This window comes from Puma concolor, chromosome A1, assembly GCF_028749965.1.
Source record: "Puma concolor isolate L17-30 chromosome A1, mPumCon1.1.hap2, whole genome shotgun sequence".
NCBI classification, from domain to species: Eukaryota; Metazoa; Chordata; class Mammalia; order Carnivora; family Felidae; genus Puma; species Puma concolor.
In genome coordinates, this window is record NC_141667.1 from 191,979,794 (window position 1) to 192,003,772 (window position 23,979).

The 23,979-nt window shown below is 41.8% G+C and overlaps 2 protein-coding genes and 1 pseudogene across 9 annotated transcripts in view; 1 reads left to right on the plus strand and 2 right to left on the minus strand.

The window, feature by feature from the left end:
- Positions 1 to 17,923, minus strand: part of UCHL3 (ubiquitin C-terminal hydrolase L3) — a 101,021-nt gene extending 83,098 nt beyond the window's left edge. Inside the window, exon 1 of the mRNA XM_086710322.1 lies at positions 17,900 to 17,923. The gene's annotated coding sequence lies outside the window, so the exon portion shown is untranslated. The remainder of the gene's footprint in view (positions 1 to 17,899) is intronic.
- LOC147584696 (V-type proton ATPase subunit E 1 pseudogene) lies at positions 1,463 to 3,931 on the minus strand (annotated as a pseudogene).
- The window catches only part of TBC1D4 (TBC1 domain family member 4), a 209,071-nt gene continuing 195,000 nt past the window's right edge, over positions 9,909 to 23,979 (plus strand). For 7 of the 8 annotated variants that reach the window (XM_086710257.1, XM_086710266.1, XM_086710274.1 and 4 more), the window contains exon 1: positions 17,027 to 17,974. In XM_086710257.1, coding sequence (XP_086566383.1) covers positions 17,477 to 17,974 — 498 coding nt within the window. In that variant the 5' untranslated portion in view covers positions 17,027 to 17,476. Of the gene's footprint in view, positions 9,972 to 17,026; positions 17,975 to 23,979 lie in introns of those variants that run through there. The other variant, XM_086710295.1, reaches the window with a different exon arrangement.

A 23,979-nucleotide genomic window follows, 5' to 3' on the forward strand; every position in this document is an offset into this window, starting at 1 on the left:
TTGAATATAAGTTTGCATGGTACAGGACCCTTAGGTCACATTTTCTTGCCTTGAGTGTGTTAAATATGTCACTCTACTATCTTTAACCCATAAAGGGTTGAGGTAGAAAGATCTGGCAATTGATATCATTTCTCTTATAAGTGATTGCATTTTTGTTTTTGGGGTTTTTTTCCTTGATATAAAAAAATATTTAAAGTTATTCTTTAAAATTCATTAGTGGGGTGTATAAGTGGTTCAGTCAGTTAAGCATCTGACTTGATTTTGGCTCAGGTAATGATCTCATGGTTCATGGGATTGAGCCCCGTGTCAGGCTCTTTGCTGACAGTGCAGAGCCTGCTTGGGGTTCTCTCTCTCTACCTCTCTGTCTCTGCTCCTCCCCTGCTGGCTCTCTCTCTCTCTCTCTCTCTCTCTCTCTCAAAATAAATAAATAAACATTTAAAATTCATTCATCTTACTAGAATAATTCTTGATGTCGGCCATTTTGGGGTCAGTTTTTTCAGGCACATGATTTGCTTTTCAATAGATTTTCCAGGTTTCTTTTTTTTTTTTTTTTTGTCAGGAAAAGTTTCTTAGATTATTTCCACATTTGTTCTGTTCTATTGCTCTGGTTCTCTTCTTTGGGTATTTCTGGATATTCATATGTAGGAACTTTCTTTGTCTTCTTTATCTGTTACTTTCAAATCCTTTTCACCCTTTCCTTCATTTCTGTTTGATTTTTAGCATTTTTCTTCTCTTATAGTTCTATTTCTGTTAAGATACTATTTGTTGCTTTTATATGCTCTATGTTCCTTATTGTTTATGCTTTGTTAAGAAATATTTAGTTATTGGGGCGCCTGGGTGGCGCAGTCGGTTAAGCGTCCGACTTCAGCCAGGTCACGATCTCGCGGTCCGTGAGTTCGAGCCCCGCGTCAGGCTCTGGGCTGATGGCTCAGAGTCTGGAGCCTGTTTCCGATTCTGTGTCTCCCTCTCTCTCTGCCCCTCCCCCGTTCATGCTCTGTCTCTCTCTGTCCCAAAAATAAATAAACGTTGAAAAAAAAAAAAAGAAAAGAAATATTTAGTTATGTCCTGAGTTTTTTCATTTTTCTCCTCACATAAACCTGTTTCACATTTACTTATGAGGAAAACTACTAGGCCCAAGTAACAGTGAAGCTACTACTGCAATAATGAATGCTTGCCACATGCATTTTAAACCAAAAGAGCAGAGACTTAAAGGTACTTATGTCACCCACTCAGGACCTTGGGCTCTCCAAGCAATAGAAATTTACTAGAGGCCAAGCTGGAGTTTCCAGGCAAGGCTTTTATTGGGGCTTGGGCTCCCCTGTAAGGGACATAGCACAAACAAAAGGGTCCTTCATGCTGGCTCTCCAAACAAAGGCTGAGGCAAGGTTTTAAAGAAACTGACGTGGGAAAGGAGTGACATCTAAGCATGTAGGGGCGGGGAAATACAAGAAGTTCGGCATGCAGGTACAGCGGACAAAACATGCTTCATCATGTACCACATGTCTCATTAGCGCGTTAAATCCCCACCTCTGGGCGTGATTTTTAGTATTGTAATGAGGGAACAAATAGGTGAAAGGGCAGCACTGGAGTCCACCTTCATGCAGACTGGTTTGCTTTGGTCTTTGCCAGTCTTCCTAGTAGAATCCCTTCTTTGGGAAGCATCCTGCTTCTGCATATCTGCAAACATGCTACTCAACAGGCATAGGATTTCAGCTGTCCAGGAACACTGGATTTTGTGGTCAGGAGTGAGGGGACTCAAGTCTAGTCCCTGGTCTGTCTCACGTAAAATTCTCTGAATTAGATCTCTGGAAGTAGAAAAAGGGCAGAAAACTGGATGAAAGTCATACAACCATTGTCTGATCTCCTCTACCTCATGCTCAGAACCCCTGAAAGTTGCATTACTTCTAGAATTGGAGGCATGTTCCTGTATTTCAAGGGTCTCTTTATCCCCATGTTAATGATTAGAACAAAGGCAATAGCTATGGAAGAGGTATTCCACTAATGAATAGAGAACTATATCAGAACATCAAAAAGGAAGTGACCTAGAAAATCCTGTTTTTTTCAAATATCAGATGCTTTATTATTATAGTTACATGCAGTGGAGAAAGCTCCACCTCTCAAAGGCTTAATCCAAAACCTTTCTGTTGCTATTCATGCCAAACAAGGCTCACCGTATTTCTGGCATCATTCCTGAACCTAAGAGATCCAGCTGGCTTTTTAGGGTATTGGAAACCTTTATTTTGTGACCTCATCATGGATCTCAACACTGCCAGCTATTTAGTCAGACAAGTAGGCCTCTGATCAATTTAGACCTCAGCATCTTTTTCGTGGGATTTTGTCTACAGGGATAAGTTTTTGCACTTCAGCCGCCTTTAATGGAAGGAGATCCTGATTCCTGCAGCAAACAGTCATTAGAAGCTATAGCAACTGGTATAAACCCTTGATGACCAGTGTTTCCAGCACTCAGTGCCTGGTTGTATCTTTTACCACCTTACTGAGCATCTATTTTGCTTTTCGTGGGTCAGTAAGAAGGTCATTTCTGGCTCAGAGGACTTTTAAATTTTCTTGATTCAAGTTGGACATTTAAATTTCCTTCTGCTACACAATCTGCATTTTCCCTTTCATAATATTCTGTAACGTTCAGTCTTTTTGTTTGCACAAGATTGCACCTTTCTAATGTTTTACATTGCCTTTGCCTCTTTTCCTTTCTCATTGTCTTCCTGTTCAATGAAGGCTATCATGTGCTTAATCTGCTATGACATATCTATATTGCTGAGGGCCATGGCAAAGGCCAAGCTAGCCCAGAGATGAATGGGTTCCAGTTGGTCTTTGAAGGGACAGATGAAAGAAGATTAGCAGAAATCTGGGTTTCCCACTTTAGAACCCCAGGTTCTTGTTTTGCAGTTTTTGAGTTTTTCTAATGCTAATTTATGTGGGTCTTTTTTTAATGGCTGCTATATTTTCTTAAAAATTTTTAGCTTATTTGGAAATATTAGATTTTACAGTTTCACAATGTGTTTGCATATCTTTCTGAAGAGTCTTCATCATTGTGTGTGTGAGTTTTAGTCTCCTTATTTCTTCTTTTCTCATAATATTTTTTTGCATGAAATTTGGCCACAATTCTTTTCTACTGCTTGTTTGGAAAATGAAATCAGTTTTCCCACACTTTTATAATGGGGAACTCCAAAAAGATAGATTTTCTAGCATCCCTTATTCCAGGAATCCTTCTGTTATTGCAAAGTAACAAGAAGAAGGAAAAGGAGAAGAGGAAAAAGGAAGATCTCTTTTAGAGATCTGCCTCTCACTGCCTTTTTTTTTTTTTTTTTTTGAGGAAAGCAATGGATCACTTAACAAAGGAGAATTACTTTATTTATTTTATTTTAATCTTTATTTTTGAGAAACAGAGAGAAACAGAGCGTGAGCAGGGGAGGGGCAGAGAGAGAGAGAGAGAGAGAGAGAGAGAGAGAGAGAGGGAGACACAGAATCTGAAGCAGGCTCCAGGCTCTGAGCTATAAGCACAGAGCCCAACGTAGGGCTCGAGCTCATGAACTGGGAGATGGTGACCTGAGCCAAAGTCAGAAGCTTAACTGACTGGACATCTCCAGATGTCCCAAGGAGAATTACTTTAAAATGGAATATCATAATGGGTAGCTGAGAAGGGAGTGGAATTTTAATAAAAGGTACGTACAGAGTTTAATGATCCAAAACAGATTAACAATTCTACTCTAGAACTGTAGCCATAACCATAAAAAATATTGCCTCATCTAAATAACCTATTCCACACATATTAGAGCAAATTGACGAGGAAAGTTAGTAACTAATCCAGAAGAAATCCCACTGCTTCCCTGGAGTGTTTTGTTTTTAACTCCTCAGCCATCAGTTTTTATTTCTTTCATCCTGTCCTTCAATCCATATGCTTAAAAATGAATTTTCTAGGGGCGCCTGGGTGGCGCAGTCGGTTAAGCGTCCGACTTCAGCCAGGTCACGATCTCACGGTCCGGGAGTTCAAGCCCCGCGTCGGGCTCTGGGCGGATGGCTCGGAGCCTGGAGCCTGTTTCCGATTCTGTGTCTCCCTCTCTCTCTGCCCCTCCCCCGTTCATGCTCTGTCTCTCTCTGTCCCATAAATAAATAAAAACGTTGAAAAAAAAATAAAAAAAAAATGAATTTTCTAGGCCACCTTTTTCAGTATTTTCTCTTCAGTAATCTCACTGCTAGTTAATCAGCTATTTTGGCCAAGTTTTCTATGAAGCTAAATTTTGAGAACTGATTTAAGATTCCCTAAAATTTGTAAGCAAATGCATTATACACATGTTGTTTATTGGTTAGGTAAGGACTGCAAATTAACATATAGTTTACTGAATCTTCTGTTCCATTTTCATGCTGGGTTATAATATTTATCCTTATATAGATTTGGCAGTTCCTCTGATTGTGTAACAAAACCACTCATCTTATGACTATGTTCTCTTTCAGGGGGCTGTTAGGTTTTCTGTGAATATCCTGATCGGGTTTCCTTTGACGCCATGGGCTAAGATCATAGTGCTGTAGCTTTTGGGCAGGATCTTTTCTTAGAGAAGTCCTTTCCACCATCAGCCACAGGAAACAGTAGAGGGTTTAAGCCCTTGGGAGGCTAGAGCAGGGGGTTATGGGGAGGTTTCTATGGCCCTTGTAACTCTGCCCAAAGACGACTCAAGTTCTGTGGGAAGGGACTATGTGGACAATGAAGTGGGTCTACCCTACTTCTTATACGTTATGCTCAGTTTGCTCCTTTGAAGGCTGGTGGGTGCCCTGATGGCTGGGTGGGTATCTGGGTAGGCAGGTCTCAGTACCGTAATGAACTGTAAGAAATGCCCTCAAGGTGGAACGATGTAACACTTTCTGGGGGAGGGGAGGCAGGACTGTGGAAGGCCATGGACTCCCAGGAGCCATCATGTTTCCAACGTTTCTTTTTTTTTTTGGGACAGAGAGAGACAGAGCATGAACGGGGGAGGGGCAGAGAGAGAGGGAGACACAGAATCGGAAACAGGCTCCAGGCTCTGAGCCATCAGCCCAGAGCCCGACGCGGGGCTCGAACCCACGGACCGTGAGATCGTGACCTGGCTGAAGTCGGACGCTCAACCGACTGCGCCACCCAGGCGCCCCGAGCCATCATGTTTCAAATCTGGTGGAGCACTATCAGGAACATAAAGGAGAGAGCAAATATTGAATTTTTGGTCTAGAGTTTCAAGTGAGTGAGGAAAAGGTAAAGGTGCCAGATGACCGGATTCAATACCGAGGCCCAGTACCGGGAGTATATGCAGGGCAACCCTTTTCATGAGCCACTATATACTGCAGAGGCTGGCAGGTGCTTAAAGGGGCATTCCTCTGAAGCATCTCTCCAGAACATGAAAGTATTTCACAGACCTTTTTCATTATTCTCAGTGGTTCCAATATACTTTTATTTCCCTCGGATGATCCCATCTTTCATTTAATAGAGAAAATAGAAGTCATCTGATGGAAATGTTTTTAGTTTTTTTTCCAGAGAGAGAATGCACGAGTAGGGGAGAGGGGCCGAGGGAGAGAGAGAAACTCTTAAACAGGTTCCACATTCAGTGTGGAGCCCAACACAGGGCTTGATCCCATGACCCTGGAATCATGATCTGAGCCGAAATCAAGAGACACTCAAAGAAACTGATGGAAATTTCTCTAGTTCTTCATACCACATCTACCAAAGGACCTGCATCTCCACTTATTTCCTCTTGTTTGCTTTTCTGATAGAAGAGATATCTTATCTCTTGTCTACAGATAAGCCTTTCACCTGGTTTCTGGATTGAATGCCTCCCTGTTTCTCAAGGGATTTGCGCATTTATTTAATAAACACTGAGCACCCACTCTGTAACAGACATGATGCTCCATCCATTGATCAGCTCCTCTCTCTGTTGTGGATTCAACTTCTCTCAATAGCATTTAACCATGCTCAACGCTCTCTCCCATTGAAAAACCAACTAAACCAAACCAACCAAAAAAGAAAAAAATCCCTCCTTTCACCATGCCCCCTTCTTCAGCGACTACCCTATCTTCTCTTCAAAGCCAAACATCCCTAAAACACCATCCATACTCAGTGTTTTCATGTCTGCATGTCACATTCATTCTGCAATCTACAGCATTTTAGCTTCTGCTGTTATGGCTCTAGTAAGAGGGCTTTTGCTGTGGTCATCAAAAACCAGCCTGTGGCTACACTGAATGGAACCACTTCAGTTCTCACTTGGTCTGATCTGGATGCCGCATTTAAAAATGTGGACCACTTCTTAAACAGGGTGTCCCTGAAACCACATTCCCCCTATGTCTCTGGTGCATCCTTCCCAGGCGTTTTGCACACTACGTTTTGGTCTGTATTTCCTTTAAGTGTTGACGTTCCTCAGGGTTTCCTCGGCAATCTTGCCTTCTCTTTGTCAGCACACTATGGTTGATGCCATCAGCTCCTGAGACTGTAATTATCATCCAAGTCAAGTAAGAAAGATACTTGACATTGTCTTGACATGAAGCTGCTGGAATCTCAAAGACTGTTTTGTTTAAATAATTCTATAAGGGGAAGGAAAAAATAAATCTGTTAACGAACCCTGATGAACAATCTATTTCATGCCAATTAAATACCAGTGGAGTGACAGAAGAAAGTTACTAGGTTTATAGTAGTATCTTAGTCATCACAATGCTGGGGATATTTTACAACGTAGCTGTGTGGAGTCAACTGTTACAACAATGAAGTTTCAGGCAACATTGATGTGGTGCATTAACACATTATCATAACAAAATGAAAAACAAACTTTGCAGTATTTATTGTCTTGAGTTAATGCTGCATTCCAAAGAAGACGATAATCCTTTTGTAATGAAAAAGTAGACTATCACACAAAAAAGGTTCTTTTTGTTGTTCTCAGCAAACTGTCCAGTGATTCATATTTAAATTTTTTTAATGTTCATCCATTTTTTAGAGAGAGAGAGCACAAACCGGGAAGGGGCAGAGAGAAAGGGAGACATAGAATCTGAAGTAGGCTCCAGTCTCCAACCTGTCAGCACCTGACGTGAGGCTTGAACTCATGGACCATGAGATCATGACCTGAGCCAAAGTCTGACACCCAACCGGCTGAGCCACCCAGGTGCCTTCAGTAATTCATATTTATAAGGGACAGAACCTGTATACGTACATTGAACATAGCTGCCTTTCCTCCTGGCTCGTGCTACATATCCTTAGCGAGTTTGTGATATGTGATTTATAAGTATTATTAAATCTTCACCTTTACCCTAAATCCTGTGCTTATTATTCTGCATTTGTGTATTGGATATATTGCCCTTCTCTTCCTTGCCTTATGCCCTGGAATGTTGTCCTTTATATCACCTGTGCTCCTTGGGCTTGTCCCATGGGAGGTATACCAGCAGGAGATGCAAACCAGGAGGCCAGCAAGGTCAGAGTATTTCTCCTCTGCCCCTTCCCTGCTCAGTGTCACATAGCAGTAGCTGTGTGGCTCCCCAACTAAAGGCTCCTCTGGGCTGTGCCTCCTGTGAGGTTCCATTGACATTTTTTACTATTGACTTTTTGATTCTAGGTGTAATAATGGTTTCCCATTGTTGCAAGTCTCTCCATGCCTTGATATGTCCTGATAGGACAGTGTTGTGTAACTAAACCAGTGCTGTGCATTCTCACTTGTGTCAGCCATTTTCTGCTTCTATTAGGATTCTCATTGAATAATGTGATACGGGGTCCCAAGATTTCACCTATACTTCAACCAAGGCTGAAAGCTTGGATTTGTACTTTTGTATTTTTACTATGTGCTAATGACTCTCAAATTTATATATGTAGCCCAGATCTGTCTCTCAGGGTTCAGAACTGTATGATTTCTCTGCTCGAATATCCTCTGATTTCTCTGCTCTAAAATCCCACAGTTACTTAAAATCCAAATGCCCAATTCCATTGCATCCCCCCAAATGCCCTTTGAACAACTTTCCTGCTGTTCCTGTCTGTGTAAAGTTAGGGGCCCAGAAACCTCTTTACAATCTGAATAGTCATGGTCTCTATGAGTCTAGGCTGGCAGTACTTTTGCTAATACAATTCCCTAAAGAACTTTGGGGGCTTTCTATATATCAGATCAAATCCCACTCCATGCTTTAGAAGCCAAAGCCACAATTGTTTTCAACACAGTTTTCTCCTTTTAGACTGATTTACTGCTACTTTGGGATCAGGCTTCTGTGGGACTACATCTTTAAGCTTTCAAGAAACCATTTTATTTAGCTGATAAAGTACCAATTTAAATTCCTTAGAAGCTTGGGGCGCCTGGGTGGCTCAGTTGGTTAAGCGCCCCACTTCAGCCAGGTCATGATCTCACAGTTTGTGAGTTCAAGCCCCACATGAGGCTCTGTGCTGACAGCTCAGAGCCTGGAACCTGCTTCAGATTCTGTGTCTCCCTCTCTCTCTGCCCCTCCCCGACTCATACTCACTCTCTCAAAAAATGAGTAAACATTAAAAAAAAAATTTTTTTTAATTCCTTAGAAGCCTTTAAAAAGTATCTTACATCCATACTTTTGATTTGACCTTTATCCTTGGGCCGTGTCTTAATTTGAGAATCTTACTTGCTTGAGAAGCTGTAAATAAGAGATAATTTATATTCCAGACTGGCAGGTTCTAGCCTCTCTGAATCTCTAGATTCTGCTTACAAATTGGCCAGTTCTTTTCTAAGTCCATTTTTTCTTGAAGCTCCTTATACTTCAGCTAGTATAAACTGGCTGATACTCTCCGTTTTCTGCTTGGAAATCTCTGCTCAAACCCCAAAGTCCATCAAGACACTATCTTTCAAGTTACAGCAGGGAATGCCTGCTACATAACATGAGTCACTTATTTTTTAAGCTTCTATAACAGTTTTCTCACCATTTCTCCAGTCTCCAGAAATAATTATTTTGGTATTTTTCCAACCTCCACTAACAGTTTCCTTCCTATGTGCCACCTGGTCCTGGAATCAAAGTCACATATTTTAGAGTTTTGTTATGGCATCCTCCCATGGCCCCATTTCGCTCATCTGCAACCTTCACTGGACAAACACCATGGAGCTGGCAAGTATGTTTCCAATGCCTGGACCACAGTAGGTATCCAATAAATATCACCTATAAGTAAAAAAGTAACTCTTAATAGCTAAAGAGGATTTTAGGGCATCATTGTAAGTTTTATCAAATCTCTATTAGCATAGAAACTGTTACTCTAGTTCAGCTACTTTCTTCTTTTCTTTTTTTAATGTTTATTTATGTATTTATTTTTGAGAGAAAGAGAGAGAGACAGAGAGAGAAGGAGGGGCAGAGAGAGAGGGAGAGAGAGAGAATCCAAGCAGCCTCCGTGCTGTCAGTGCAGAGCGTGATGCAGGGCTCGAACTCACAACCCATGAGATCACGACCTGTCAGCTAGTTTCTTCTTAACTGTTGTGTTTATTTTATACTACCTATTTGATACAATCTGTACAAATATGTGCAGTGGCCCTTGTTTGAACCAAATCCTACATACAAAGTGTGACCCTTAAAATGATTCTTAATGCCTGTATGACTATTTTCTCACCTATAAAATGAGAATAGTAGGACTACTTATCTGGGGCTTCTAGATAACATGGCAGAAGAGGAGGGTTTTAAGATCACCTCATTCCACAGATACACTTAGATAACATCCGTATCAGTGTAAATAGCCCAGAAAATGACCCAAAGACTGGCAGAATAGACTCTCCACAGCCAATCATAGAGAAGAGGCCACATCAAAAGTGGCATACATCTCCTTAGTAAAAAAGGAAAAAAAAAATAGTACTGCTTATCCCAGATGATTGTTGTGAAAATCCTTCATGCAGAGTAGGTAAGTAGTCAACAAATGGGGGCCATTATTATTATCTCATTTTCAGATCCATGCATAGTAACCTGTAAAAATGGCTGCTTCCAGAAAGAAAATGGGTTGCTGGGCAAAGGAGTGGAAGGTAAGCTTGTATTTAGCTGTATTTATATTTCTTGTAACTTTTGAATTTTCTACCATCTACATATATTGCCTATTCCAAAGAATTATAGGTTTTAAAAATACTACTTATATATTTGTTCATTTTAATCTCTATTGTATTAGAAGCTTGAATGATCCATTTTAAAATCAGCAAGGAAATGGGGACACCTGGGTGGCTCAGTCAGTTAAGCGTCTGAGTCTTGGTTTTGGCTCAGGTCATGATCTCACAGTTTGTGGGTTCGAGCCCCACATCAGGCTCTGTGCTTGGGATTCTCTCTTTCCCTCTCTCTCTGCCCCTCCTCTGCTTATGCTGTCTCTATCTCTCTCAAAATAAATAAACATTAAAAAGTAAAATCTGCAAGGAAAATATGAACTAGTTCATTCATGACAGACTTAAAATAGATTTCTTTTTAATCTTGTTAGAGCCCATTAGAAATAGTAATTAAACAAGAAGATTTTTACAGGTGGACAGTTTTTTTCAGTATTAATATGCTTTTGGTTGCAAAAAAAATTCACAAAGTCCAAGAGGAAATAGTCAATTAAATCAATGTAAATCTACATAATTCTGAAGAGCATAAATGTGAAATTTCATTCAGTGATAAAGGAGTGTCTAGTGGGGAAAATGTTTAATCTCACTATACTAATATCGTCACTCAAATATATAGTACTTCAAAACCTGTGGTTGATTTCATACCCTTGGTTGAGGTGAAGCTGACCTGAAAGCATGCACTAAATAAATGTTCTTTTTTAAAAATTTTTTAAATGTTTATTTATTTTTGAGAGAGAGAGAGACAGACTATGAGTAGGGGAGGGGTAGAGAGAGAGGGAGACACAGAATGTAAAGAAGGCTTCAGGCTCTGAGTTGTCAGCACAGAGCCCAACGAGGGGCTTCAACTCACAAACTGCAAGATCATGACCTGAACCAAAGTTGGACGCTCAACCGACTGAGCCACCCAGGTGCCCCAATAAATGTTCTTTTTAACTGTTTCCTTTTACCCCTCAAGCAGGTTTTATGACAACAGAATTTTTCAGACCACTTGAGGCACTTCTGAATTACACAGTAAGACAAAAATAGCTATTGTAAAATTATCCCAGCCTTATGGTAGAAGAAAAATCTGTTTCCGTTGTAAAAATTTTTAACTTCTGGAACTAACTGATTCTGTTCTTTGGTATTTGAGAGAGCTGTAAATCCATTCATCCACTAGACATTTATTGATCACCTTCTGTGTGCAAAAGGACTGTGCATTTGATTAGCCATCAGTCTCCATGCATTCCATTCGTATTCTACCACGTTACTGTCATTACCTACTTAGCTTGTGCTTCAGTTTCCTAACTTAAAAAAAATGGCACTTTTCTATTCTTACCACTCATTTATCTGTCAAGGGTGTTAATAAGTAATGCCTGTATTTGAGGTGTGGGCTGACGTAAATGAATAATTACCTACATTTTGTCAAGACATCTTAATGTCAAAAGGTAAGGTGTGGTTAATGTCTTTGAATATTCCATGAATGTTTGAAACAAAAAAATCTGTATTCTTTCTTTTTGTTATGTTCAAAAGAGATAAATGATAAACTGGGAAAAACATACGAAATATATTTTGGACAAAATGTTATTATCCTTAATGCCCACATACAGGATAATTTTGTAATTTGACCCAGACTTAACCAAAAGTGGTGGGCGGGGTGCCAGGGTGGCTCAGTTGGTTAAGTGTTCAACTTCAGGACATGATCTCATGGTTTGCGGGTTCTTTTGTGAGTTCGAGCCCCACATTGGGCTCTGTGCTGACAGTGTGGAGTCTGCTTTGGATTCTCTGTCTCTCTCCCTCTCAATAAATAAATAAATAAATAAATAAATAAATAAATAAAACATTAAGAAAAAAAATGCAAAGATATGAGCACCAAATACTTCAAGGAGAAATACAGATGATTTATAGACATGAAGAGATTGTTATTTGCTATTAATTTCTATTATTTTCCCATTTTTTATTTTCCTAATATCTAAATTGATCTCTATTACTTTCTCCTTAATTATTTCTTTGGGCTTCCCCATGACAGTTTTTCTACTTTTTTAAGTTGAATTTTTAGTTAATTTACTTTCATTCATTCTTTTTTTAAAATTTTAGTTTTATTATTATTTATTTTATTTATTATTATTTATTATTTTAGTTTTATTATTACTTATTATTTATTTATTAATATTTATTATTTATTTATTATTATTTATTTTATTAATCAATACATTTACCTGTATTTGACAAGTTTTGGCATAAAATCATTTTATCACTTAATTCCATATAATAGAATTTTCTTTCATAATTTTCTTTTTGATCAGGATTATCCAACATTATGTTTTTACTCTTCAGACATAATGATTTTTAAAACCTATGTTTTTGTTTTGGATTTGCCTTGAATAATAGTCAGAAAACATGATCTATATGATTGCAATTCTTTGGAATTTATGGGTTTCTTGTGTGACACGGTGCACTGCCAATTTTTGTTTCTTTCACAGGTACTTTATAAAAATTTTGCATTCTCTACTCATCAAACTTATAAATTTGATTGTTCTTAGTTTATTTAATTTTACTGTATCTGAGAATGATTTGTTAAAGTCATCAACTAAAAGTGTTGATGTATTTATGTTTCCTGTCAGTCTTTTATTTGTTTTATGTATTTGGAATCAATTTCCTTAGTGTCTATGTGTTAAAAAATAGTATCTTCTTAGTACTTTCACTGGCAAAATTTTCTTTGTGACCCCCTTCATTAGTTTACTTTCTATTTAATTTGATATTGAAACCACTACCCTGGCTTTATTTTCACTTATCTATGCCTGATATACTTTCTTCTATTTGTTTATTGCACTGTTTCTATATGAGTGTTAATTATTTTTAATGTTTATTTATTATTTATTTTGAGAGAGAGAAAGAAAAGGGGAGAGAAAACCAAGCAGACTCCCAGCAGTCAGCACAGAGTCCCGTAGAGGGGCTTGATCCTTCAGATCACAACCTGAGCCGTAATCAAGAATCCTGTGCTTAACCAACTGAGTCCCCCAGATGCCCCTCTGTATGATTGCATTTTAAGAGTGATTTTGTGGGAATGCAAGCTGGTGCGGCCACTCTGGAAAACAGTATGGAGGTTCCTCAAAAAACTAAAAATAGAACTACCCTATGACACAGCAATTGCACTACTAGGCATTTATCCAAGGGATACAGGTGTGGTGTTTCGAAGGGACACATGCACCCCCATGTGTATGGCAGCACTATCAACAACGGCCAAAGTATGGAAACAGCCCAAATGTCCATCGATGGATGAATGGATAAAGAAGATGTGGTATATATATACAATTGAGTATTACTCGGCAATCAAAAAGAATGAAATCTTGCCATTTGCAACTACATGGATGGAACTGGAGGGTATTATGCTAAGTGAAATTAGTCAGAGAAAGACAAAAATCATATGACTTCACTCATATGAGGACTTTAAGAGACAAAACAGATGAACATAAGGGAAGGGAAACAAAAATAGTATAAAAACAGGGAGGGGGACAAAACAGAAGAGACTCATAAATATGGAGAACAAACTGAGGGTTATGGAGGTGGTGGGAGGGGGGATGGGCTAAATGGGTAAAGGAACTAAGGAATCTACTCCTGAAATCACTGTTGCACTATATGCTACCTAATTTGGATGTAAATTAAAAAAAAAAAAAAAATTCAAAGAACGTTTATAAATAAATAAACAAATAAAATAAAAAATATCCTTTAAAACAGATAAAAGTGATTTTGTAGGGGTGCCTGGGTGGCTCAGTCAGTTAAGCCTCCAACTCTTGATTTCAGCTCAGGTCATGATCTCATGGTTCCTGAATTTGAGCCCAGGTAGGGCTCTAGGCTGACAGTGTGGAGCCTGCTTGGTATTCTCTCTCCCTTTCTCGCCTCTCCCCTCACTCTCCCTCTCAAAATAAATAAATAAACAAAAATAAGTAAAACTGATTCTGTAAACAACAGATTCCTGGATAACTTTACGTTGTTACCTTTTTGTGGGTTAGGTGAACTAATTTACATTATAGTTGCTATTTGGAGTTACTGCAGCCATACTGTTTTCAATTTTCTACTTATCACACTTTATTTTTGTTTCATTGTTGTTTTTTTTTTTTCTTTTTTTTTTCTCTTCCCTTTTCCACCAAATGGATAAATATTCTACTGGTTTGAAAGTCATACATTGTATTTTGGTTTCCTAGTAGTTACCTCTTATTTATTCCTTCTTCATCTCCATCTTCCAAGTTTGGGGAAACTTTTCTAAGTATCTAGAGCAAGAGAAACTGACTCTGAGCACATACTCTAAATCTTTTGCCTTTGCCAAGTCTTTAGTTTTTGAAACCTGAAGGCTAAGAATGGACTCTTTTGTTATCTGTATTCTGCTGTGTCATCCTTCCACTGGAGCAGAGGAGATGCAGTGCCCTGGCTGCCCGGGCTGAGGGAAGGTCACAGGGAACAAAGGAACAATAGAGGGAAAACCCTGTTATTATCTCAAAATTTTATTCAGTCACGAATGCTTGCGCTCTATTTGCCACTCCATTCGGAGCTCCATTACAACTGTAGGGAGGCATCCTATTATTTTCTAGTACTTGATAATTAGCTGGTAGACACATTTAGTATGTTTATGAAATTAGCTAACTAAATCACTTGGTACATCACCTCTATGATATTAAAACTCTCATTTGAATCTTCGGGTTCTTAAATTCTAATTTGCTATTCATTTGTTCATTCATTCAACATTTATTAAGAACCTATTACATATCGGCTACCTGGCTGGAGGAAAATATGGGCCAAAAAAATAATCCCTCTCAAGATGCCCTCTTTGTGGTGGGGGACACAGACAAATCACTTGAGAATTACAAAGAATGCGTTAAGAGCTATAATAGAGGAATGCATTAAAAAAGAGCAAAGAGAGGCCTGCTAACTCTGGATTGGTGAGAAACATCTTCACAGAAGAGTGACTTTTGAGTTGCGCCTTAATGAATGGACACTAAAGTAGCGAAGGATGAGGGAAGTTCAAGCTGTGGAGCGACAGGAAGAGCAATAGGGAGAGGAAGGCACCTGTGAAGCCCCATGGAGAGTGAGCCCGGTATGCGGTTGGGGATGGAGGTGATGTCTGGTGTCTGGATGTGTGAGTAGGGGAAAAAGTAGATGTTGGGTTGGATGGAAGGTGGATGTCATAGGTGGTGATGCCTATAAGACTATTCAGGAGATATTTCTTGCAGGACAGCTCTCCTCTTTGTGCTGGCTCAGCATTCTGGGCTGCATTGATTACAAGCAGCCTCCATATGCACATGTTTCCATGATGATCCCTGGAGCTGAAAGGGGGCTGGAGTGGAGACTACTGGCAATTAAATCCTTCTGTTTAAGATGCAGCCCAAGTCATCACTGCCAAAACAAGTCTTAAGACCGTGCCCAACTTTAAGGGGCAGAGAAGAGCTGCCTTCTCTTGTATCGGTATGCAGAGAGGATCAGATATTGGTAAGCAGTAATAATACTCAATGCATACTAAGACAAGCATGACAAAAAAGTTACAAAGAAAAGGCTAAAGGCTTTCAGAGCAGGAGGCAATGATAAAAGACAATTCTTCTGTTTTTCTATCAATGAGTGCAAGTTTATTGCTTCACTTTCTTTGACCAGTAGGAAATGGTCTGCTGGGACTTCGAACTCAATCCCAGCTTCCAAGCTGTTTGACTTGGTGGAACGATGCTCTCCCCAGATCTTTGTTCTTTTTTCCCTCTCTTTTATGGATCCCACATATGTAGCCTAGGAAAATGGGATCTGAATAAGAGAGTTACTGGTAAGGTTCTAGAAGGTTTCAATCTACATTCCAAGAACTTTTCACTGCTTCTTGAGGACATGGGTCTATTTTGCACAAAGTGGTAGAGTGGTTAAATCAAATGACTAAACCTAAACAATTAATAAGGTCTCCATCTTGGAGCTCGGATGTTTATTTCCAATAAAATCACCAGGATGTACCCAGAAATTGAACACAGGAAAAGTGACAATTGACCATAGCCATCTTACATAAATAGGATAAAAAATAGTTCCAAGGCTTTACAGAAAGTGAGAATATCATTAAACTGAAAACACTGAGAAACCTTTGGGTTTTGGATTTTCATTCTTCCTGGAAGTACTTTGGAGAGAGGTGGGAACTTTCAGAGTCTTTCCCTTTTATTTTGTTTACCTCTTATCGAATTCATTACAATTCAGTAAGAGTAAAAAGAACGAGAATCTAATTTGCTCAAATGAAAAAAATAATACTTTTCTTTCTGGTTTAAAGTTAGAATGATCAAATTATCCCTTAAATGTCTTTCGAGTTCCGTGGAACTACAGATTACTGCACATAAAAGAGTGAGAAATCTCTACACCTCTGAGCTGGGTATGTAGAATGAATAAAATAGGATTCTTTTGGATATTGTTTGGAATAAGATTCAGAACTTATTACGCAGGCTTCAGAAGGAATTGAAGCCACGCAAATAAATGCTGTTCAAAAAAACAGAAATCCCAACGCCCTCTTGAGAGGGGGCCGCCTCTCCAGGGGGCAGCAGAGACGCGCGGGAGGACCGAGACGTCGGGGACCAAGGAGAGGGCGAGTCGATCCCGGCAGTGGCCGGGCCTGCAGCGGGGTCGCTGCCCCAGGGGCGGATTGGAAGGGCGGGCTGGCACAGGGGCCGGAGGAAGAGGCGGAGAGGTGACTTCACCGAAAAGCTTTTAGGGGCCAGGCTCTCTCCGCCCGCTGGACGGGAGGCGGGGTAGCAGCTCAGTTAAAGTAGCAGCCTGGAAGGAAGGAAGGAGCGAGGGAGGGACCGGAGCAGCCGGGAGGAGGAGCAGCGAGCTGGGCCGCGGCGACGGCTGGGGGAGCGGCCCAGCGTGGCCACGTTTGGGTCTGGTTATTTTCCAGTGAACAGTTCTCGCACGCCCTTCCTGAGGCACGGCTGATCGCGCCGAAGCCCGGCGGCCCCGACCTTCCAGGTGACAGCCGGTCACCCTGGTAGGAGTCAGCTCCGCCCCAAGTCACCCCGCCCTCCCAGAGCCCATTCCCCGCCCAGCCAGCCTCCCTCCGCCTGCCCGAGGCGAGCGCGGCGGTCGCAGCGGCTCTGCAGCGCTGGAGCAGGAGGCGGCCGGCGGCGGCGCGGGGCCCTCGGCGGAGGAAGGGGGAAGTTCGGTCCCTCGGCGCTAGCCCGAGGAAGGAGGATGACGATTTAACCCGCCCTCTCCTGCCAGTCCGGCCGCGGGGCGCTCCCGCCGTGCCCGCCGCCCGAGTCTCCGAGCCTCGCCCGGGGAAGTGCCGCATGGGGCAGGGCCGCTGAAGCGAGGAGTTCGGTGTCTCGCCGTGCCAAAAGCGGGCGCGGGCGCCGGTGCGGCAGTTGGCACAGTTTCGGCGGCGCCTTCGGCGCGAGAGTTGGGGGCGCGGCGCGCCTACCCGGCCGCCTCGGTGCCTTCGAGAGGCGCGAGTTATGGAGTCCCCCAGCTGCGTTCAGGATGAGCCGTTCCCGCACCCCCTGGAGCCTGAACCGGGCGCCCCTGCACAGCCGGGCCCCGGGAAGCCGGGCGACAAGCGGTTCCGTCTGTGGTACGTGGGGGGGTCGTGCCTGGACCACAGGACCACGCTGCCCATGCTGCCCTGGCTCATGGCCGAGATCCGGCGGCGCAGCCAGAAGCCCGACGCGGGCGGCTGCGGGGCGCCGGCCGCCCGCGAGGTGCTTCTGGTGCTCAGCGCGCCCTTCCTGCGCTGTGTCCCCGCACCCGCCGCCGGGGCCGCGGGGGGCGTCGGCCCCGCGGCCGCGCAGCCCAACCCGGCCGTGTTCATCTTCGAGCACAAGGCACAGCACGTCTCGCGCTTCATTCACAACAGCCACGATCTCACCTACTTTGCCTACCTGATCAAGGCGCAGCCAGACGACCCCGAGTCGCAGATGGCCTGCCACGTTTTCCGCGCTACAGACCCCAACCAGGCAAGACGGCGTCTGGAGGCGCGGGGGCGGGTCTGGCACACCCGGGGGGAGGAGCAGGGCTGGAGGCTTTGGGACCCCTCGGGAAGGACCTGTGGTCAGGGCTCCTGGCGCGCGCCTTCCACGTGGCACGCTCCAGCGTCCACTCCTCCTGCCCCAAGGACCAGGAGTCGGGAGCTTGGGTGCGGGGCTAGCGGGCCGGCTGGACGGCGGGAATGAAACCCTTGCAGGAGCAGGGGAGAGGGGAGGAGGCGGAGAGTGGTCCCGGGATGATGGAGAGTGCGCGCTACAGGAGGACGCAGCGAGCTGCGCGCGTCTGGGAAGGACCGTAGTGTCTGGGGTGTGACTGGAGATGGCAAACCCGGCCGTGTGTGTGTGTGTGTGTGTGTGTGTGTGTGTGTGTGTGTGTGTGTAAAACAAGGAAGAGTGTCGGGTTCCCACAGGCCCTGCACTCGCTCTCGGTCTTGGTCGAGTTCTGCACCTTAACCCACTTGGACCATGGAGTCCTAGTTACAACAGCACCTGCTGGTCTGGGAGCTGGGAGGCTATTTCAGAGCGGAGAAGTTAGCGGACTCTGTCAGATTATCAGCGAGCAGAATAGGAATCTGCGTTTAGATTCGTTGAGTGGAAAGAAAACTTTTTCCTTTTGCAATTTTTTATGCACTCATTGGAGACAGAATCAGTATCAACTTGGGTGATTTAAACAGCAGTGTCGTAAAAGAGGTCAAAATCTGTTTTCTAAGATTTCCCCAAAGTCTACTAAATCGAGGTGCCTGTTACCAAACAGTGCATTTTTTACTTCCTTAAAAACAGGCGCGCTTTTCTATTGAATGGCGACAAGAATCTAAACAAAACCTTATGACAGTGATTATGTCTTTGAAAACTGGTTTTAAAGTAAGTGTAAAGCGTTTTTACTATATGACAAACCCCAAAGTGCTATTCTAAAAATAGTTATTTGATGTTTGCAAAGTACTTTAGATTCTTTAGAAAAGTCATGTTATCTAGATCTAAATATAGTCTCAGTTGCAACACGTGGCAGTTCCTTTGGTAGCTGGGAAATTAACAACAAAGGAGAAAAACATCCTATAAATAAGGCTTTTTCCGCCCTTAATTCGTTATTTTTTTCCACGTTTATTTATTTGAGAGAGAGAAAGTGGGCGGGAGCATGGTAGGGGAGAGGCAGAGAGAGGAGAGAGAATCCCAAGCCAACTCTACACTGTCATTGTGGAGCCTGATGCAGGGCTCCATGCAGGGCTGGATCTCACAAACCACGGAGGTCATGACCTGAATCGAAATCCAGAGTTGGACTCCCCTTAGTTCATTATTTTAGTGACTGTAATTGAAAGACCAGTAATTTTTCACCAAAGGCCTGTAGCCTTTGAATTGAAGAAAATGAAAGTTTATTGTCTTAGATTTAATCAGTTATTTCATAAACTAGGTTAATATCCACATCCAGAGCTCCCATTATGAAGTGAGCAGTTTTAACATATATGACACTGTTAGATGTATGTTGAGATACCTTTTTACAGATAATCTAAACATCCCAACCATGATTAAAGTGAACATCACTTTGTGCTTATGTGTTCCAAGATTATTTTTAGCTTTCACCCCTGTCAAAATGGGAGTGCAGCAGTTCTTTGTGTCTGAAAGTTCTCACCATTTTTATTAAGATTTTTTTGGTTCTGTCAGTAAGGAGGAAGAAGTTGCATTTTCCAGGGCTTTGAGGAATGTTTTATGATTTTTGGTACTTTATGTTGAAGTCATTTTGTTCAGATGTGATACATGATACATCATTGCTAATTTCACTGATAGTAGAAATTTATTTATGTTGGGGGGGTTGGGTCATGGCAATTTGAATTCTTCACTGTGGCTTTTGAGTCCCTCCCAGATTCATTGTTAGGGGATCAATTAAAAACATGCCCTTTTATTTACCTTAATTATGTATTTAGGTGTTTAAGGCTGAATGTGCTATTATTTTACAAATAATAACATGCTTAGGCTCATTTCTCCCTTTTGATCCTGTAGGAGCAGTGGAAACCATATGTCCTTTTGATAAAAGAAAAAAAAAAAAAACTTTTCCTGTTTATTGCCATTTCCCAGTTAAGTCTTTGATCTAAAGATATGGATTCCAGTTTACTCTGAACATAGAGAATCCTGGCAGAGGATCCTTAATTTGAAAGGCCAGATGTTGTTCCCTTAAGGATTATCTCCAGCAGTATGTAAGTGGTTGCGAACTCAAATGCCTGGGAATGGTTGAGTGAGGACTGTGGAGGCCTAGACAGTGGCCATCATTTCTTAAGGACTTACTTACACAGCACCAGTTGCAAACTGTATTAAAAAGATACAGGCCTGGTGTTGTCAGAGCTTCTGATTTCCTAAGAGTGGAAATCTGGATTTTTATATATGACTTTATGTTTTAAAGGATTAGCGACTATTTTAAACATTTAAGATTTCTATCTGGACCAAACAAAACACATCTGAGGTTTGGCCTCAGAGATTTAAGGGCTGCCACTTTCTATCTTTTTCATAAACATTTGTCGAATGGACAAGTGCAGTCATCAGACACTGTGCACTTTTTGCCACATTTCCGTGTGAGCATCTGAATCCATTTGGTATGGCTCTCATAGTAGGGAGAGTTAGGGCCATTTGGGGGGAAGAATTTAGAAGTAAAATTCTCAGAAGTGATGATTCTACAGCTGAACTGGTTAAAGGGATGGATTCCTCACATTATTATCATCTAGTGGTATGCCTCACATAGAGTAGGCTTTGGATGGTTCTGGACACCTTTGAGATCAGAAGGAAAGAGACCTACTGTTTGTTTTGCATCCGAGTTCTACATTTGTAATAATTTTTTTATGTTCATTCATTTTTGAGAGATACAGAGAGACAGAGAATGAGTGGGGGAGGGGAAGAGAGCAAGGGAGACACAGAATCTGAAGCAGGCTCCAGGCTCTGAGCTGTTAGCACAGAGTCTAATGTGGGGCTCGAACTCACAGATCGGGAGATCATGACCTGAGCTGAAGTCGGATGCTTAACCGACTGAGCCACCCATGCACCCCCTCTGAGTTCTACATTTGTAGTGGAGAATTATTTAGTTGGGCTTTAAGATCATTGTTAAAAGGTGTCCAGTCACTGAACAAAGTATGGAAAGTAGCCTAGAGCGGTAGGCCTGCAAACATCCATGAATAAACTTGCCTCTCATTTGTCTCTCATGCCTGTCCCTTTCCTGAAATAGGCCTGTCTGGAGGAGACCATAAAATTCATTGTTTAATCTAGAGTGTTTTTTATTGAGAAAGGAGGTACCACTAATAATTACACAGACATAACAAGTATAAACCTGGACCGTGTAGGGAAGACCAGGATATACGGTGACCACAGCTAAATGGCGGTTTGTGTTCAAGCCCAGCCACTGAGATGGAAGATTGTGGTTTCCGTATATAAAATGACAAGGTTTTGCCGAGTATCTGCTCACATATCTTTTGGGGGATGGATCAACATGTGACTTCTGAGATGGGAGTCCTATGCTAGCAGCTTGGGTCTGTTGTGGGGAGTTGCCATAGTGATGTGCCCTCTGTCTCCACACCTTCTTGGTGGGTCAGAGTCAATTTAAGGATGTGGGGTCTGAAGGAGCACTCAGCCAGAATGGCCTAGTGAACTGTTTCTCCCAGGTGCAGAGAGAGGAGGAGGTCAGGAGCAAATGAACCAGTTCTAGATCAAATATATGCCTGTGCAGATTGGTTCCCATTTATTCAAGCCTGTGTGGTCTTGCACAGGAGGAATGTCAGCCTTATTTCGGCCAAATTTCGATATTTCAACTAGTAAAAGTACTTAACTATATGTTAGTTTAAAACTCCCATTGGAATAAATTGAGCTATAGACTTAAAACTGGTTGAAGAGGGGCGCCTGGGTGGCGCAGTCGGTTGAGCGTCCGACTTCAGCCAGGTCACGATCTCACGGTCTGTGAGTTCGAGCACCGCGTCGGGCTCTGGGCTGATGGCTCAGAGCCTGGAGCCTGTTTCCGATTCTGTGTCTCCCTCTCTCTCTGCCCCTCCCCCGTTCATGCTCTGTCTCTCTCTGTCCCAAAAATAAATAAACGTTGAAAAAAAAAATTAAAAAAAAAAAAAAAAACTGGTTGAAGAACTAAGAATATGTGATTCTCTAAGACCTAGGGTAGGTCCCTAATATTCTTCAAATTTTTATCTTTATCTACTTTCAGAAAGAGACTATATAGCATTATCTTAACTTTCCAATTAAAAAGCAGAAATTGTATCATGTTATATCTATTTTACCATATAAAAAATCAACAGTTGTTAGTGTTTATATAAATATTGTCAGAGATTGAAGAGGTGAATTATCATTAGCATGAGACTCTGCATGAAAATTATATTCCCTAAGTATAGACTGAGCAACCATTTAAAAACAAAAACCTTATTACTTTAATTTTTGTTGATTTTTTAATGTACATATTTATCGAAGCTTGAAAGAATGTAATTTCAAAGAGGTTTTATAAATTGTGTTCTTAAAATTCTTAAAAATGAACTTGCCAGCAAGGTGCCTGGGTGGCTCAGTCGGTTAAGCCTCTGACTTGAGCTCAGGTCATGATCTCACAGTCTGTGAGTTTGAGCCCCACGTCAGGCTCTGTGCTGACAGCTCAGAGCCTGGAACCTGTTTCAGATTCTGTGTCTCCCTTTCCCTCTGCCTCTTCCCTGCTTGTGCTCTGTCTCTGTCTCTCTCTCTCAAGAATAAATAAACATTAAAAAAAAAGAAAGAACTTGCCACCAGTTTTTTCCAGCTCTAAGTCCTTTAAATTTATACTTTTGTTGTTGTTGTTCTTAAACACTTAGCATTTTCTGAGCTTTATTCAGGTAACCGATTTTCAATTTACTTTTGTTGGTATTTTTCAAAAGGTCATTTCTCAGAAATTCTTACTCATAGTTGAGGGATGGGAATATACTAGTCAGGAAACTGGAGGAATAGAAATCTGGAAGTTTTCATATTTTTCTCCTTGCCTCCTGAGTAGACTGTGCCATTCTAGACAGGTAGCTCTCTCTCCTTTTGTGTTTGCTATAGTTTTGTTTGTGTGTGTGTGTGTGTGTGTGTGCCTTCTCCTCCTCCTGATCTGAGTTGGAGGTTAATTTGCCCTGGCTCCATGGTAGAGTCTTGACTTTGATATCTGGGGGAAAGGTAAAAATGTGTGCCCAGAACCTCCCAGTTGTGAGGGAGTGTTAGTTATAATGAATATTGAGACTGTTCAGTATCAGAACTTGTTTATCATAAGCCGGAGCTCTGGTTCCCAAACGTGAGTATGCATCAGAATTACCTGGAAGGCTTGTTAAAGCACTACATTCAGTTTCTTTTTTTTTCAATTTTAATTTTTTTTAATGTTTATTTATTTTTGAGGCAGAGAGAACAGAGCATGAACGGGGGAGGGTCAGAGAGGGAGACACAGAATCTGAAGTAGGCTCCAGGCTCTGAGCTGTCAGCATGGAGCCCGAACTCGAACTCACAGAGCGGGGCTCGAACTCATGGACTGTGAGATCGTGACCTGAGGCGAAGTCACATGCTTAACCAACTGAGCCACCTAGGCACCCCTGCACTCACTTTCTGATGCTACCGAGTTCCCACGTGATGTTCAGTCTACTGGCCTGGGGACCACAGTTTGAGGATCCACTGCCCTCAAAGATTTTATCCATTTGTTGGGTTATATGACCACTTCTGTTTCCTTGGTTATTTTTGCAGTTGTACTCAGACTTGAAAGTTCAAGATGAGTGTGAGGAGGGATAAAATCTGACTATAGCAGATTTTTAAGGAACTCTTCAATGTCTAGCTTAAAGCTTTGCATATCTGCCCAAGATAAACATTATTCTGCCAGGTATCCTCAGACTATCCATATGTTGAATTAAAACTTTACCTTTCAAGCCAAAGTTTTAAGTTCTGCAGATGGAATAAACAATTAAAAAAGTTTTTTTATATTTATTTATTTTTTGAGAGAGAGAGGCAGAGCACAA